Source organism: Mustelus asterias, chromosome 23 (genome assembly GCF_964213995.1).
Source record: "Mustelus asterias chromosome 23, sMusAst1.hap1.1, whole genome shotgun sequence".
Taxonomy (NCBI): domain Eukaryota; kingdom Metazoa; phylum Chordata; class Chondrichthyes; order Carcharhiniformes; family Triakidae; genus Mustelus; species Mustelus asterias.
In genome coordinates, this window is record NC_135823.1 from 59,432,693 (window position 1) to 59,450,694 (window position 18,002).

The following is an 18,002-nucleotide window of genomic DNA, read 5'->3' on the forward strand; positions in this document are numbered from 1 at the left end:
TGACAACCCTATCCTAAGCCCTTGATAAAGCAGACCCCTGACGGGGTCCAGTGGTCTATCGTCATGGATGGGACTCATGTAAATGTACCGCAGGATTGTAGTTTAACTTTAGTTTTGATAAAGAAACTGTCATTCCTTTCCAGTTGGCTTCCTGAGTTATTACGGGCGGGATTTGCCAGCCATTCCCGTCAGTGGGGTCTTCCAGTCCTGCCGATGGTGACTCCCCCACTGCGGGCTCCCCAATGGCGGAGGGTGTGAACAGCGGGAAAGCATGTTGATAATGGCGGGACTGGAAAATCCCACCGAAGGCCAATGGCGGGCTGCTTCTGCCGCCGCGAAAGGTGCCACGGGGAAGGTGCGGAAAATCCCGCCTGGAGTCTTAGCTTAAGCTCGGATCTGAGAGGTAGAACCACCGACCGTGCAAAACTCCCTCAGAACTGCACTGAACGGTCAAACTAGATCAGGGATTTTTAACCTGTTGTGTGTAAAACCCAGCATGTCCGTGTCCCCTTCACACTTCCGATTTCTCTTTAGCCACAGCCCAAGCACTCTCTTATTGCCCCCTCCCTCCTCCCAAATACCCCTTCCCCCCACCCCCACTCCTCAACTGATTTACCGTCTGCTGCACGTTTGGGAATTAGAATTTTGTCCCGTTACATCTTTATGCAGTGCACACATTTTTCTAAAGCGGTTTGCTGAGGGGAGCACCAAGAATTTGCAAACTGGAAGGATAATTACGTGAGTTATCTCTCTTTTCTCTCTGGAGAAAAGAGACAATCAGAGCCCGAGAGGGACGAGACTGGAAGATCTCAGTCGTCGCAAGATAAACAATAACAAGCTTTGTCACATAATTAATTTCTCTGCAGAAAAATAACTTGTATGGGAGGGGGGAAACTGTCTTTGATTTTATTACAGGTTTATTTGGTATCACGAGCTTTCGGAGCACTGCTCCTTCACCAGGTGAGTCACTTGAAGAAAGAGCAGTGCTCCGAAAGCTCGTGATACCAAATAAACCTGTTGGACTTTAACCTGGTGTTGTGAGACTTCTTACTGTGCCCACCCCAGTCCAACACCGGCATCTCCACATCTTGACTTTCTTTATAAGACTAGGGAGAAGGCGGTTGAGGAGGACCACTGGCCTAGATTATAGGCTCAAGTCTCCGGACTGTGAGATGAGCCACAAAACATCTGACTCAAAGGCTGGAGAGTTACCAACTGAACCCGGATTGATCTGATGTGTAAGAGCATTAAGTAAACACTGGCTGCAGGTCACAATGTTGATTAGGGAGGTCAGTCAAGGGGGTTAGACCTCCCGACTCCTGTGCCAATTAAGTTCCTTCAATTGCCTGGGGAATTTGGCACATTCCAAGTGAATGCTTCAGTTTCATTATGGGTTTTGTTTGAAGTTTTGAGGGTGGAACAACTGAACCGTGACAGGATATGCTTGGCTAGGCATGCCCTCAGCAACCAATGAAAAAACCCCAAAGAAAAACAACGCATGGCTTGACAACCATGACATGTCATCAAATGCATACGCCATTCCCAAAATTATTCAGAGAGTATCATCATATTGTACATACCAATGTCCTGTGGGAGGTACAAAATAGACACAACAGTGTACTCTGGTGTCGGGAATCCTCTTTTTCCGGTTGATATTAATCTCTTCCCTCAGGTACTTCTCATACTGCTCATTAATGTATTTCACAATGGGTTCCCAGCTGTAACACAGGATTATTCGGTTATAAACTCCTCGAGGTTCAGTCAAAATAATCGCGGCCGCACATTCCTAAGGATATAATCTGGGAAGCTAACACCGCGACCAGCTAAAACCCCCTCGCTGTTTGTCGGGGAATGACCTCTACGGAGGTTGAAAGCCAACCATCAAAGCACCAAGATATCTAGAAATGTTAAGTTCACAAATTGCACTTCCTCTTTGGTGCAGTTTGGATGTTGCCAGGGAGGCCACCATCTGCTAATCTCGTTATTATAGGGAAGCGGTTTCTCAATGCTACAATCATAGAATCCCTGCAGTGCAGCAGGAGGCCATTTGGCCCATTGAGTCTGCGCTGGCAACAATCCCACCCAGGCCCTATCCCCGTAACCCCATGAATTTACCCTCCTAATCCCCCTGACATTAAGGGTCAATTTAGCATGGTCAATCAACCTAACCCGCACATCTCGGGACTGTGGGAGTAAACCCAGTAAGAGTTTTAACAACACTAGGTTAAAGTCCAACAGGTTTATTTGGTAGCAAATGCCATTAGCTTTCGGAGCGCTGCTCCTTCATCAGATGGAGTGGAAATCTGACAAAGGAGCAGTGCTCCGAAAGCTAATGGCATTTGCTACCAAATAAACCTGTTTGACTTTAACCTGGTGTTGTTAAAACTCTTACTGTGTTTACCCCAGTCCAACGCCGGCATCTCCACATCAGGAGTAAACCCACGCAGACACGGGGAGAATGTGCAAACTCCACACAGACAATGACCCAAAGCCGGAATCGAACCCGGGTATCTGGCGCTGTGGGGCAGCAGCGCTAACCACTGTGCCACCACGCAGCCCCTAAAAGTCTGATTAGATTCTGGATTTGCAGGTAGCTCGCCCAACCCTCAATACTCTTTTGACGTTAACCACGCAAGTCCAATTTGCCACAACCTGTGTTCCTAGGTCTAGCTTTTTCTAAAAACACTGACATTGAACGAAAGCAGTGGCAGGACAACCTGCGGCTTGGGGGGGGGCACCTGCCACCCATCTGGGTTCCGAGTGTGGTCCATGAGATATTTTGCTCACTGTTCCCATGTGCAGGGTGGCCATGTTCCAATGGTTTCCATCCACATAAGTTTTTTTCCTCTTGGTATGACTGAAGTGATACGCACGTAAAGTGGGGGCAAGTGAGGTGCATTCTGATTGCTCACAACATTGATGGAGAAAATTCTGAGCTTCCTCTGCATCCAATCAAAGCATAAATACTTATCTTGTTTTTAATCATAGAATAGAATCCCGACAGTGCAGAAGGAGGCCATTCGGCCCATCGAGTCTGCACCGACCACAATCCCACCCTGACCCTAGTCCTGTAACCCCACACATTTACCCCACTAATCCCCTGACACTGGGGTCAATTTAGCATGGCCAATCAGAACTATTACGCACTGCAATGAAGTTACTGTGAGAATTCCCCAGTCACCACTCTGTTCGGGTACACAGAGGGAGAATTTAGCGTGGCCACTGCATCTAACCAGCACGTCTCTCACACTGATTTGTTGGATTGTGAATAAATGATTGATCACCACTTTTAAGATTTTTTTTAAACAGGCAAATCCAACAGGATGGCACAGTGGTTAGCACTGCTGCCTCACAACAGCAGGGATCGGGGTTCCATTCCCGGCTTGGGTCACCGTCTATGTGGAGTCTGCACATTCTCCCCGTGTCTGCGTGGGTTTCCTCCGGGTGCCTCCCACAGCCAAGATGTACTATTAGTCTGATTCACCATGTTAAATTGCCCCCGAGTGTCAGGGGGACTAGGACTGTAAAAATGTGCGGTAACGGGACCTGGATGGGATTGTGGTCGGTGCAGACTCGATGGGCCAAATGGGCCTCCTTCTGCACTGTAGGGATTCGATGAGAAACTCAGGGTCTTGACAGAAACAGTTAACGTACCAGTTTTCATTGTTTATCTGATCACCAAATCCCGGGGTGTCGATGACAGTCAGGTTCATTTTTACTCCTTTTTCTTCAATAACTGGAAGAAATATGTATTAAAAAAAGTCACATCAGGAAGATCTGGCGTCTGGAACACAACAGCTCAGGGAGGGTGGAAATAGCGGAAACGTGTACAGTGAAGAAAGTGCAGTATTTTTCTATGCAGGCTCAATAATATCACACACAATATGATCATGCATATCCCCATTGTCACAGCTTCTTAGCTGTAAAATTAATAGTTCAGAGGAATTAATGAACTTATTTTAATAGCAACAAAATCATTGGTCCAGGTTTTGCTGGGGTGATGACGCAGAGAAACCACCAGCATTCATCATAAAAGTAGGGAAGTTGTTGCAATTGTATAGGGAGTCGGTGAGACCATGGCCGGACTTTTACCGGCACGCCTGCCCTGATTCCGGGGGCCTCGGGCGGGATCGTACGAATCTCGGGCGGACGTGCCGGTACAATTCCGTCCCACATCTGGAATATTGACCAGAATTTTCCCGTTCCGCCCGCCACAGGAATCAGAGCGGGCGAGGGGCGGACTATGGAAAGGTCCGTTGACCTCAGGGGGGGGGTTTACGGTTTCGGGACGAACGAGGCCATAAAACGCCAACCAACTGTGGCCAGTTTTGGTCTCCTTATTTGTGGAAGGACGTGGTGCCATTGGAGGCAGTTCAGAGGAGGTTCACCAGATTGATTCCGGGGATGAAAAGGATTGACAAATGAGGAGAGATTAAACAGATTGGGCTTGTACTCACTGGAGTTCAGAAGGATGAGAGGAAGTATGATCGAGTATATAAAATATTAAAAAGGACTGATAACATTAATGTCGACCAAATGTTTTCCCTTGTTGTGCAATCTAGAACAAGAGGTCACAGGTATGGGGTTGAGAGGCGGTAGATTGAAAACTGAGATGAGGAGGAATTACTCACAGAGGGTGGTGAATTTATGGAACTCATTGCCCCATAACGCGGTGGAGTCTGAATCATTGAATGGTATCAGGTAGGAGATAGATATATTTCTGATAAAAATGAGTTAAAGGGATAAGGGAAATGGGTAGAGCAGTGCAGTTGAGATCAGGGAGAGATCAGCTATGATCTGATTGAGTGGCAGATCAGGCTCGAAGGGCTGAATTTGCCTCCTTCTGCTCCCAATTCCGATGTTCCTATCAACTTTACTCCATTAAAACTGACAGCAACTTATGGAGGTCTGACAGCATCTGTGGAGAAAGAATAGAGCCAACGTTACAAGTCTAAACAAGTTACGAAGGGTCATCCAGACTCGTAATGTTGTCTCCATTCTCTCACCGCAGATGCTGTCAGACATGCTGAGATTTTCCAGCATTTTCTGTTTTTGTTTCAGATCCCAGCATCCGCAGGATTTTGCTTTTAGCAACTCATGGAGTCCGCATATGTGCAGGTAAACGCGGAAAGCCAGATGTTTCTGGCAGAGAATCTTCACTCGTCCATGAGTTGCACATTCGAGGTGCCCACAAATTTGCAACCTCCATTGTCATCAAGACTTAATGAGAACTTTCACTCTCTTACACAGTCAAAAGGCCTGAAAAATGTTATACCTTGTTGAATGAAGTGTAACTGGATTTTAAGCAGCGTACCAACTCCATATTAACTTATAAACACCCTCAGTGGCATGGGAAAGCTAATTTTCCATTTGTGGAATGTCTCCGCAATGATATTTTCAGAAACATATATGGTTATCTGTGTGAGAGAAGTTGGGTGCTGAGGAACAGAACTTTTTTCCCACTTTATTTTTATTTTTTTGTGGGACGTAGACGTCGCTGACTGGGCCAGCATTTATTGCCCATCCCTAGTTGCCCGAGGGCAGTTGAGAGTCAACCACATTGCTGTGGCTCTGGAGTCACATGTTGGCCATGATGTGGAGATGCCGGCGTTGGACTGGGGTGGGCACAGTAAGAAGTCTCACAACACCAGGTTAAAGTCCAACAGGTTTATTTGGAATCACGAGCTTTCGGAGTGCTGCTCCTTCAGGTGAGACCTGATGAAGAGACCTGACCTCTCATCTGACGAAGGAGCGGCGCCCCGAAAGCTCGTGATTCCAAATAAACCTGTTGGGACTTTAACCTGGTGTTGTGAAACTTCTTGCATGTAGGCCAGACCAGGTAAGGACGGCAGATTTCCTTCCCTACTGGACATTAATGAACCAGATGGGTTTTTCTGACAATGGTTTCATGGTCATCCGTAGATTCTTAATTCCAGATTTTTTTTTATTGAATTCAAATTCAATCCTGCCGTGGCGGGATTCCGAACCCAGGTCCCCAAAACATTAGCTGAGTTTCTGGATTAATAGTCTAGCAATGATACCACTAGACCATCACCTCCCCACTTTGACCACCCTGTGCCAGCCTGCTTGAATCTAGTACAGCAAGCTTCAATGCTTAAGACTTGGTCTGCTCAGTCCAAACCCATCCACAGAAGAGCACCCACTATCACATGACAGTAACAGTTTTCCATAATGATCTGTGGCTTCACTTAATGGCACTGTCAAGTTAATTACTCCTTTAGGTGCTGCTCTGTGCTCAAGGGCTACCCTCATTAAAAACTAATTTCAAGCCAGAACCATTACGGACAGCAATTAGAGGAGAATTATCCCATCACTCAGGGTTTGTCCTTATCAGTCGGAGTTGGATTCTGGTTCAGTTATCTGAACAAACAGTCCAGGGTCTAATCCACATCATTCAACCGCGGTTCACCCAGTCCCTGCACCACCCCCACCAACTCCAGATGTTTTCAGTACAGTTGCATTTCTAGAATTAATTAATACCTTAAAAATACTTAAATTGACAGCGAGCTGTCAGGTCGCTGCAGAAAGGTCGAAGAATGCACGAGAATAATTTCCTGACAGAATCAATCTCTACCTCAAACATTACGCAGAGTATTTCCAAGAAGAATCATAGGATCCCTACAGTGCAGAAGGAGGTGATTCAGCCCATTGCGCTTGCACCAACAACAATCCCACCTATCCCTGTGACCCCACATATCTACCCTGCTAATCCCCCTGACACTGAGGGGCAATTTAGCATGGCCAATCCACCTAACTCACGCATCTTTGGACTGTGGGAGGAAATCAGAGCACCCGGAGGAAACCCATGCGGGAAGAACGCGCACACTTCACACAGTCACCCAAGCCGAGAATCGAACCCAGGTCCCCGGCACTGTGAGGCAGCAGTGCTAACCACTGTGCCGCTCTCCGTGGCGAAGGTTTGGTCCGGTAAGACCACACAATAAATGACCATTGCAATGATAACTGATTGTTAATCAGTGGGGCTCACCTATCCCTATGTTATCTCTGGGTTTGGCTATTCGAACAAGCTCCATAACGGCATCTCATTGTCCACCTTCAAGAAACGTAAAGCTCATCCGAAACTCTGGCAACCGTGGCCTAACTTGCACCAAACTCCCTTCACTCATCACGCCTGTGCTTGCTAAATGTACAATGTTTTTAAAGTTTATAAAGTTTATTTATTTATTAGTCACAAGTAAGGCTTACATTAACACTGCAATGAAGTTACTGTGAAATTCCCTTAGTCGCCGCACTTTGGCACCTGTTCGGGTCAATGCACCTAACCAGCACGTCTTTCAAACTGTTGGAGGAAACCGGAGCACCCGGAGGAAACCCACGCAGACACGGTGAGAATGTGCAAACTCCACACAGACAGTGACCCAAGCCGGGAATTCAACCCGTGTCCCTGGCGCTGTGAGGCGGCAGTGCTAACCACTGCGCCACCATGCCGCCCGTAACGTGTAATGGGCGACACGGTGGCAGAGGTGGGGTCTTCCAGTCCCGCCGCTGTCTACAGCGTTTTGCCTGGCTCACCCGGGGGGACCGGAAGATTCCGCCGGCAGGATGGGCTGGAAAATCTGACCGAGTATTTGAAGTTCATTTCACAATCATCGCAACATTGATGTTCTTATGGTTCAGATCGAATCATCACAATGCTCTTGGGATAGGATTCAACACAACGTCACACAGATCTTCAACACAAAAAGATGCAGCAACTTCAGGAACATCAGACTTTTGAATGGACCGACCATATATTAAGTTGATCTTTCTCTACACCCAAGCTATGACTGTAACACTATATTCTGCACCCTCTCCTTTCCTTCTCCACAATGTACTCTATGAACGATATGCTTTGTCTGTAAAGCTTATTTATTTAAGTGTCACAACTAGGCTTACATGAACACTGCAATGAAGTTACTGTGAAAATCCCCGAGTTGCCACACTCCGGCGCCTGTTCGGATACACTGAGGGAGAATGCAGCACGGCCAATGGACCTAACCAGCACGTCTTTCAGATTGTGGGAGGAAACTGGAGCACCCGGAGGAAACCCACGCAGATACGGGGGAGAACGTGCAGACTCCGCACAGACAGTGACCCAAGCCAGGAATTGAACCCGGATCCCTGGCACTGTGAGGCAGCCACTGCGCAAGAAGCAATACTTTTCATTGTATACCAATGCATGTGACAATAATGAATCAATCTAATCCAATCAAGGAAAGAACTGCTGGATCTGACTTGGTGGAAGCGCAGCAACTGAATCCTGGGCGCGTGCTGTGGTTCTGAGCAATGACGAGCAAGATTCCACTCTTGTCACATCTGCACCTGTGCAGCAGCTGAAATGTGAATCTCCTGATACGAACAAGGGGGCTGTCTTTTGGTGGTCATCCAACTGGTGTGTTAGATCACCCGGTAACACTTCCAGATGTTGCAGAACCATAGTGATTCAACACCACTGCAATGTGAAGACACATGAGAAAACTTATAGGCCAATGCCTGGAAGCATATTGTAGAATCATAGAATCCCTACAGTGCAGAAGGAGGCCATTCAGCCCATCAAGTCTGCACCAACTCTCCGAGAGAGCATCTTACCCCCAGGCTCACACCCCTCCCCGTCCTCCCCCCATCCCGCCCCACCCCACCCAGCCTGTAACCTCACGCATTTACTCCGCTAATCCCCCTAACCTACACATCTAAGGGGCAATTTAGCATGGCCAATCCACCTAACTACACATTTTTGGAGTGTGGGAGGAAACCGGAGGAAATCCACGCAGACACGGGGAGAACGTGCAGACTCCGCACAGAGAGTGACCCAAGCCAGGAATCGAACCCGGGTCCCTGACAGTGTGAGGCAGCAGTGCTAAGCATTTGGCCTCCTTTGAAAATTTGCACAAGAAATTAATTCTACCATTCATCAAATCTCTGGGGGAAAGGAGGACAGGCTGAATGAATGAACTGTGCAGTTCAAATCACGTACTCAGGATCGAAATTCAGAATATCTGTTATCAAAAGAGTCTGGTCTGTGAGCTTTGGCATCGTAACTCCAGCCATAACTCAGAGAGTAGTAAGGGCGTGGAATGCCCTGCCTGCAGCAGTAGTGGACTCGTCAACATTAAGAGCATTCAAATGGTTAAACATATGGATGATATTGGAATAGTGTAGATTAGAGGGGCTTTAGATTGGTTCCACTGGTCGGCGCAACATCGAGGGCCGAAGGGCCTGTACTGCGCTGTAATGTTCTATGTTCTATAACTATTTTCCTTAGGAACTTTGGCATGCTCATAAGCAATGTATGGATACATTGTGGCCTCAGAAAGAGCAGGATAATATAAAGTAAGGTATCAGTTGTATCATCGTGGGAGGTGATGGCCGAGTGGTATCATCGCTAGACTATTAATCCAGAAACTCAGCTAATATTCTGGGGACCCGGGTTCGAATCCCACCACAGCAAATGGTGGAATTTGAATTCAGTAAAAGATATCTGGAATTAAGAATCTACTGATGACCGTGAAACCATTGTGGGTTGTTGGGAAAACCCATCTGGTTCACTAATGTCCTTTAGGGAAGGAAATCTGCCGTCCTTACCTGGTCTGGCCTACACATGACTCTAGAGCCACAGCAATGTGGTTGACTCTACTGCCCTCTGGCAACTAGGGATAGGCAATAAATGCTGGCCAGCCAACGATGCCCATGACCCATGAATGGATAAAAGAAATCAGAGCCACTCAGGCTGGTGTCAAGAGGTCCCGAGATCCATATCCAGGAGGGATAGGGATGTACCTCAGGAAGCGATTTCACTTCCTGCCTCCGAAGATGGGTGGCCAATGGCGCACATGTGCCAGCGGTGGCAGTGGCATGAGGCCCATTGTTTTATTTGGATGCTACAGAAGCCAAGGCCTTGCACAGAGGTCTCTGTGGATCATGGAAGATTCATGCCCAAAATGATCCCATTTCAAGTGCAGCTTTTGCCATCTTCAGTGGGTAAAAACCTTCCACGTGCAGCCCTGCCGGATTTACCTCAGGTTGCAAAATGGGGCATTCACGGGATCTTGCTGTGCACTACATGGCTGCTGCGTGTCCTACATTATAAGAGGGGGACACACTTCAAAAACTACCTCATTGGCACGTAAGGTGCTTTGGGACATCCAAAGACTGTGGGAGGTGTTTTAGGAATTAGAATCACTTTTCTCCCCCCTCCCAAATATGACTCAACAGGAATAAAAACTGTAATTACCTCAACCAGGCCCAGGAGGCGGGCCTCTTGGAGTATGAGCTCCCTGATTGAGGTAATGGCTGCCTGCCCAATCAGGGAATCTCACCTGTGTATATATATATTAAGGAGTGTCAGGGCGGCACGGTGGCACAGTGGTTAGCACTGCTGCCTCACAGCACCAGGGACCCAGGTTCGATTCCCGGCTTGGGTCACTGTCTGTGTGGAGTTTGCACATTCTCCCGACGTTTGTGTGGGTTTCCTCCGGGCGCTCCGGTTTCCTCCCACAGTCTGAAAGATGTGCTGGTTGGGTGGATTGGCCATGCTAAATTCTCCCTCGGTGTACCCAAACAGGTGCCGGAGTGTGGCGACTACGGGATTTTCACAGTAACTTCATTGCAGTGTTAATGTAAGACTACTGTGACTGATAAATAAATAAACTTTAAACTACTGACTTTGTACCTGAAGTGCTCTTAGGAGTGGGGATAAGTTTGGAAATAAAGGGAATCTGGTGAAGGGACGTCGGCCTCTGGGGAGTTATTTTGAAAACGTAATCATCAAATTTGTTGCTGCAAAATTATTCTTGGCTGCCAAAGTGCCAATTCTAGGACAGTTTGGGCAACAGGTTGTGATCGCAACTGAAGCAGACTTGAAAATTCTAAAAGTGCAGCTGCCCCTTTAAGAGTTTAACATCCCCTCACCCTGTCTCTTTTTGGGGTCATGGGACCCAGCAAAACAGCTGTGTCGGGGGGGTGGGGGTGCGGTGGTTGTCAGAGAATTGGCTGGGGCTTGTATTTAACAAATTAGTTGCTTGCCCTTCTTGGCTATCTGGTACAACTCAAGGGAAGAGTTACCACTGACAGTTCATGCACTTTGAAGGCCAGATAAGGCCAGAGCATCAGCGTGGGAAGCTGTGAAAGAATCCAGAACTTCGCCGCCACCCCCCGTCACCCACCCCCACCTCACCCCCCCCTCCACCAGCGTGACAGTGATGGAAATGAGTGATGGAGCGCAGACATTCTCCAATCCTCAATCTCAACAGCCAGAGCTGCCTGATTCAGATTCCTTTCTTGCACTGTATAAGCTCCACTCCCGCTGTGGCATTATATTACACACGCGTGCGTCAGTTATTTATGTGAAGTGCCAAAATAAACCACAGATCTAACGGTGCCATGTACACAGATGATGCCTGGATCTTTAGGTTGTAACCATCAGGAAAGAATTTATTCATTCGTGGGACATGGGCGTCACTGGCTGGGCCAGCATTTATTGCCCATCCCTATTGCCCTTGGAGGGCAGTTGAGAGTCAACCACATTGCTGTGGCTCTGGAGTCACATGTAGGCCAGACCTGGTAAAGATGGCAGATTTCCTCCCCTAAAGGACATTAGACGGAACAACTGCAGGGGGCTCTTTCCTCTAGGAAAGCGTGAGCTGCTAGGGAAGATGGCGAAATGTGCTCACTTCTTTTATTCATTCATGGGACGTGGGCGTCGCTGGCTGGCCAGCATTTATTGCCCATCCCTAGTTGCCAAAAGGCAGTTGAGAGTCAACCACATTGCTGTGGCTCTGGAATCAGAATGCTTGACATATGAGGACTCTGGGTCTGTACTCGATGGAGTTTAGAAAGATGAGGGGGGATCTCTTTGAAACTTACAGAATACAGAAAGGCCTGGACAGAGTGGATGTGGAGAAGAGGGTTTCCATTGTTTCCATTCGTAGGAGAGACTAGGATCTGAAGGCACAGCCTCAGAGTAAAGGGAGGTCAGGGCAGATTTTCTGACAATCGACAATGGTTTCATGGTCATCAGTAGATTCTGAATTCCAGATATTTTTTATTGAATTCAAATTCCACCAACTGCCATGGCGGGATTCGAACCTGGGTCCCTGGAACATTCGCTGAGTTTTTGGATTAATGCTCTAGCGATAATACCACTAGACCATCGCCTCCCCGTGTGGGAGTCTCCAAAACTAGAGATCATAGAGTCATAGAGGTTTACAGCATGGAAACAGGCCCTTCGGCCCAACTTGTCCATGCCACCCTTTTTTTTAAACCCCTAAGCTCATCCCAATTGCCCACTTTTGGCCCATATCCCCCATACCCATCTTACCCATGTAACTGCCTAAATGCTTTTTAAAAGATAAAATTGTACCCGCCTCTACTACTACCTCTGGCAGCTTATTCCAGACACTCACCACCCTGTGTGTGTTAAAACTGCCCCTCTGGACAATTTTGTATCTCTCCCCTCTCACCTTAAACTTATGCCCTATAGTTTAAGACTCCCCTACCTTTGGGAAAAGATTTTGACTATCTAGCTGATCTATGGCGGCACAGTAGCACAGTGGTTAGCACTGCTGCTTCACAGCTCCAGGGACCTGGGTTCGATTCCCAGCTTGGGTCACTGTCTGCGTGGAGTTTGCATATTCTCCTCGTGTCTGCGTGGGTTTCCTCTGGGTGCTCCGGTTTCCTCCCACAGTCCAAAGATGTACGGCTTAGGTTGATTGGTCACGCTAAAAAATTGCCCCCTTCGAGTCCTGAGATGTGTAGGTTTGAGGGATTAGCAGGTAAATATGGGGGTAGGGTCTGGGTGGGATTGTGGTTGGTGCAGACTCGATGGGCCGAATGGCCTCCTTCTGCACTGTAGGGCTTCTGTGACTCTGTCCCTCATTATTTTATAGACCTCTATAAGATCACCCCTAAGATTCCTACACTCCAGAGAAAAAAGTCCCAGTCTATCCAGCCTCTCCTTATAACTCAAACCATCAAGTCCTGGGTGCATCCCAGTAAATCTTTTCTGCACTCTTTCTCGTTTAATAATCTTCTTTTGATAATAGGGTGACCAGAACTGTACACAGTATTCCAAGTGTGGCCTTACCAATGTCTTGTACAACTCCAACAAGACATCCCAACTCCTGTATTCAATGTTCTGACCAATGAAACCAAGCATGCCGAATGCCTTCTTCACCACTCTGTCCACCTGTGACTCCACTTTCAAGGAGCTATGAACATGTACCCCGAGATCTCTTTGTTCTATAACTCTCCTCAACGCCCTACCATTAACTGAGTAAGTCCTGCCCTGGTTCAATCTACCAAAATGCATCACATCGCATTTATCTAAATTAAACTCCATCTGCCATTTGTCAGCCCAGTTGATCAAGATCCCATTGCAATCCGAGGGATAGATATAAGATGGGCACCAATAAATCGGGCGGTGCAGTGGGTAGCGTCTCAGCCCCTGAGTTAGAAGCTCTGGGTTCAAGTCTCGTTGACCACAGAAGATGCTTTCATAATGCTGGCACCATGTTTATTATCAACCTACAAAATCCTTCCAACACACCAATGGCAGGCAGTTAGAGCGGGTGAGACGCCTGGTCAGATATGCTGGGGGCGGAGCGGCGCCCCTCAAGCTCTAAGCATATGGCGACAGACCAGCGACCTGTTCCAGGAAAGATGTACCATGGGGACAGATGAAAATCTGCCTTGTGCACCACTAGGGTGCGGGAAAGACAAAGAATGACAACAACCAAAAGGAATTCAGGAGGAACTTCTTTACGCAGAGAATGGATGTACTACTGCAGGTTGAGGGCAATATACATACACTTAAAGCAAGGTAACTACATGAGGGGGAAGAATTAAAAGCCATCAAAACCATAGAATTCCTACAGTACAGAAGGAGGCTATTCGGCCCATCGAGTCTGCACTGACATCATTCCCAGCCAGGCCCTATCCCCCGTAACCCCACATATTTACCCCACTAATCCCTCGGAGCTACGCATCCCGGAACACAAAGGGGCAATTTAGCAAGGCCACCAATGCACCTAACCCACACATCTTTGGACTGTGGGAGGAAACCCGCGCAGACACGGGGAGAACGTGCAAACTCCGCAAAGACAGTGACCCAAGCTGGGAATCGAACACGGGTCCCTGGCGCTGTGAGGCAGCAGTGCTGACCACTGTGCCACTCAAAAGGTTACAGATGATGTTAGAGGAGTCTCATGTGATACATATGCAGCAGCTGGGCTGAATGGACTGTCTTGGTGCTGTATTTTGGAGAGGCTGTTAACAGTAAAGCGGTTTCCAATCTGTGTGGTGAGTTCTTCAGCAAACACAACTTTACGGCAGCTGTATTTACCTTATTAACTTGATGCAGTTCACTGGTGATAAACAGTGACACTTGAAAGATGTTTGTTTACAGGGAATCCCTCCAAGTGGTTGCTCGAGGGTGATTTCTCGATGCAGCCGGTCTTTATCTTTTAGTATTTAAATATATTGTTTACTCAGCACACAACGAACCGCAGAAATGAGGAGAGAGAAAAATCCCGTTTGGCCACAACATAAAATCCAACTCAACATTCCTGTTTCTCTGTCACATTCTGAAGGGGGGTGGGGGAAACCAGAAGGTTGGTGGCAGGACAATGCTGGATACTAAATTCAGTCTTGGCTGCCTGTAACGGTACGTACGGGACTTGTGGAGTTCTTAACCACTAGGCCCACTTCCCACCGTTGGCACTACTTTCTCACAGTTGTTTTGCATTGACTTGGAAAATATTGTCAAGTTCAGGGCCAGCACGGTGGCACAGTGGTTAGCACTGCTGCCTCACAGCGCCAGGGACCCGGGTTTGATTCCCGGCTTGGGTCACTGTCTGTGTGGAGTTTGCACATTCTCGCCTTGTCTGCGTGGGTTTCTTCCGGGTGCTCCGGTTTCCTCCCACATTCCAAAGATGTGCAGGTTAGGTGAATTGGTTATGCTAAATTCTCCCTCAGTGTACCCGAACAGGCGCCGGAATGTGGCGACTGGGGGATTTTTACAGTAATTTCATTGCAGTGTTAATGTAAGCAGACTTGTGACACTAATAAATAAACCCAAAAAACACTGATCCAAGTGGGAATATGGAGAAAATGGCTGCCAGCCTCTGGAAAACCAAATGGCCCCCCCAAACCATTCCTGTAAATGTAAGGCCATAAGATATAGGAGCAGAATTAGGCCATTCGGCCCATTGAGTCTGCTCTGCCATTTGATCATGGCTGATATGTTTCTCAACCCCGTTCTCCCGCCTTTTCCCGTAACCTTTAATCCCCTTACCAATCAAGAATCTAGCTATCTCTGTCTTAAATACACTCAATGACCCGGCCTCCACAGCCCTCTGTGGCAATGAATTCCACAGATTCATCACTCTCTGGCTGAAGAAGTTCCTCCTCATCTGGGTTCTAAAGGGTCATCCCTTCACTCTGAGGCTGTGCCCTCGGGTCCTCGTCTCTCCCATTAATGGAAACATCTTCCTCACGTCCAGGCCTTTCAGTATTCTGTAAGTTTCAATGAGATTCGCCCCTCATCCTTCTAAACTCCATCGGGTACAGATCCGGAGTCCTCGGATGCTTCTCATACATCAAGCTTTTCATTCCCGGGATCATTCTCATGAACCTCCTCTGGACTCTCCATCTTTCCTTAGATATGGGGCCCAAAATCGCTCACAACATTCTAAGTGCAGCTTGACCAGAGCGTAATAAACCCTCAGCAGTACATCCCTGCTTTAGTATCCGAGTGCTTTCGAAATGAAAGCAAATCATGCATTTTCCTTCCCAACTACCAACTCAACCTGCAAGTGGGGAGGTTTGTCCTGAGTTGTTGGGGGTAATGGGAGGGTCAATCAATGGGGAAGGCTTGAGGTAGGCCGAGGTCTTCTGGTAGTCACACAGAGGAGGGTTACAAAAAAACCTCAACTAGAATGGTATTCTTGGACAGCAGAGGCCCAAAGGAAAAGCAGCTGGCCCCTGTGATAGATGAGGGGTAGATGTTGATGGCCTTAACTCCTGGCTGAAACAGGGAGGGATCACTATACAGACACCATTTTGAAATCATTGAAGCATTATGAGGCAGCACGCATCGCAGTTATCCACTTCACTGGCGAGACAGGACTATTAATTAGACTCATAGAGATTTACAGCATGGAAACAGGCCCTTCAGCCCAATTTGTCCATGCTGCCCTTTTTTTTAACCACTAAGCTAGTACCAATTGCCTACATTTAGCCCATATCCCACTATACCATCTTACCCATGTAACTGTCTAAATGCTTTTTCAAATACAAAATTGTACCCGCCTCTACTACTACCTCTGGCAGCTTGTTGCAGACACTCACCACCCTCTGTGTGAATAAAATGCTCCTCTGGACCCTTTTGTATCTCTCCCCTCTCACCTTAAACCTATGCCCTCTAGTTTTAGACTCCCCTACCTTTGGGAAAAGCTGTTGACTATCCAACTGATCTATGCCCCTCATTATTTCATAGACCTCTATAAGATCACCCCTAAGCCTCCTACGCACCAGGGAAAAGGGTCCCAGTCTATCCAGCCTCTCCTTATAACTCAAACCATCAAGTCCCGGTAGCATCCTAGTAAATATTTTCTGCACTCTTTCTAGTTTAATAATATCCTTTCTGTAATAGGGTGACCAGAATTGTACACAGTATTCCAAGTGTGGCCTTACCAATGTCTTGTACAACTTCAACAAGACATCCCAACTCCTGAATTCAATGTTCTGATTAACGAAACTAAGCATGCCGGATGCCGTCTTCACCACTCTGTCCACCCGTGTCTCCACTTTCAACTGATTCAATCAAAAACCTATTTGAGCAACATTCATTTTCTAAATGTGTCTTCCCAAATGGAGTCAGGAAATATGATTTTCCACCTTTCGATGATAGTCAAACTCTCAACAATTAAGTGGAGCGTGGTTTGAATTGCAGAATAGGTTCACTCCATTCCAACAGTGCAAGAAAAGGATCTCTCTGCACCACATTTTGTACATGCATGCTTTAGCTGATGGGTTAATGAAATCTCGCCCTCAGTGTTTTTCTTTATCCCCCCAACAGCTCAGCTTGTAGGAGCAATATGTCTGTTTCATTTTCCAAACAAGCCATCCATCTGCCCTCCCATTGAGGCTGATGATAGTACAGCGACATGGAGAGTTTGCACTCAAGGTTCAGCCCACCCAGTATGGACTTGACACTGTCAAAGATCCACGGGACCACAGAATCCCCACCCATGCAGAAGGAGGCCATTCGGCCCATCGGTTCTGCACCGACTCTCCAACAGAGCACTCGGAGGAAACCCACACAGACATGTTTCACTTTTGACCCTAATGGTGAGAATGACAATTTGCATCTCGTCAGGTTTGAGGCCAGATTCCAGAGCACAAAAGCAATGTCCTGACTCCTCAACTATTTCGTTACCCCACAGCTCAGGAAGTGGCCACTCGGTCCATCGTGTCTGTGCTGGCTCTTTGAAGGTGCTGTGCAATTACTCACACTCCTGTGCTCCCTGACACTAAGGTCACAGTCTGGTTTCCCGAATTCCTGTACCGCATGTTATGGTGTTCAGTAATTAACTAAAGATCAATAGGCTGTGTGGAGTCTGCACATTCTCCCCGTGTCTGCGTGGGTTTCCTCCGGCTGCTCCGGTTTCCTCCCACAGTGCAAGGATGTGCGGGTTAGGTGGATTGGTCATACTAAATTGTCCCTTAGTGTCAGGGGGGCTAGGGTAAATACATGGGGTTGTGGGGATAGGGCTTGGATGGGATTGGTGTCGGTGTGGGCTGGATGGGCCGAATGGCCTCCTTCTACACTGCAGGGATTCAATGTTCCTATGAAAAAATAAAGCTTATGACAGATAGCAGCTGGAATTTTACCGCCTTGCCCCCCACAGGGCGAGGGGGTGGACCATGGAAAGGTCCATTGACCTCGGGTAGGATTTTACAGTTTTGGGACAAGCGAGGCCGTA

General features: G+C 47.6%; 1 protein-coding gene across 6 annotated transcripts in view; it reads right to left on the reverse strand.

Moving 5' to 3' along the window:
• The window catches only part of LOC144510824 (neuronal-specific septin-3-like), a 403,898-nt gene that overhangs the window by 61,470 nt on the left and 324,426 nt on the right, over window positions 1-18,002 (reverse strand). For all 6 annotated transcript variants that reach the window (XM_078240760.1, XM_078240761.1, XM_078240764.1 and 3 more), the window contains exons 4-5: window positions 3,655-3,736; window positions 1,581-1,718 (exon numbers count right to left, since the gene is read on the reverse strand). In XM_078240760.1, coding sequence (XP_078096886.1) covers window positions 1,581-1,718; window positions 3,655-3,736 — 220 coding nt within the window. The remainder of the gene's footprint in view (window positions 1-1,580; window positions 1,719-3,654; window positions 3,737-18,002) is intronic.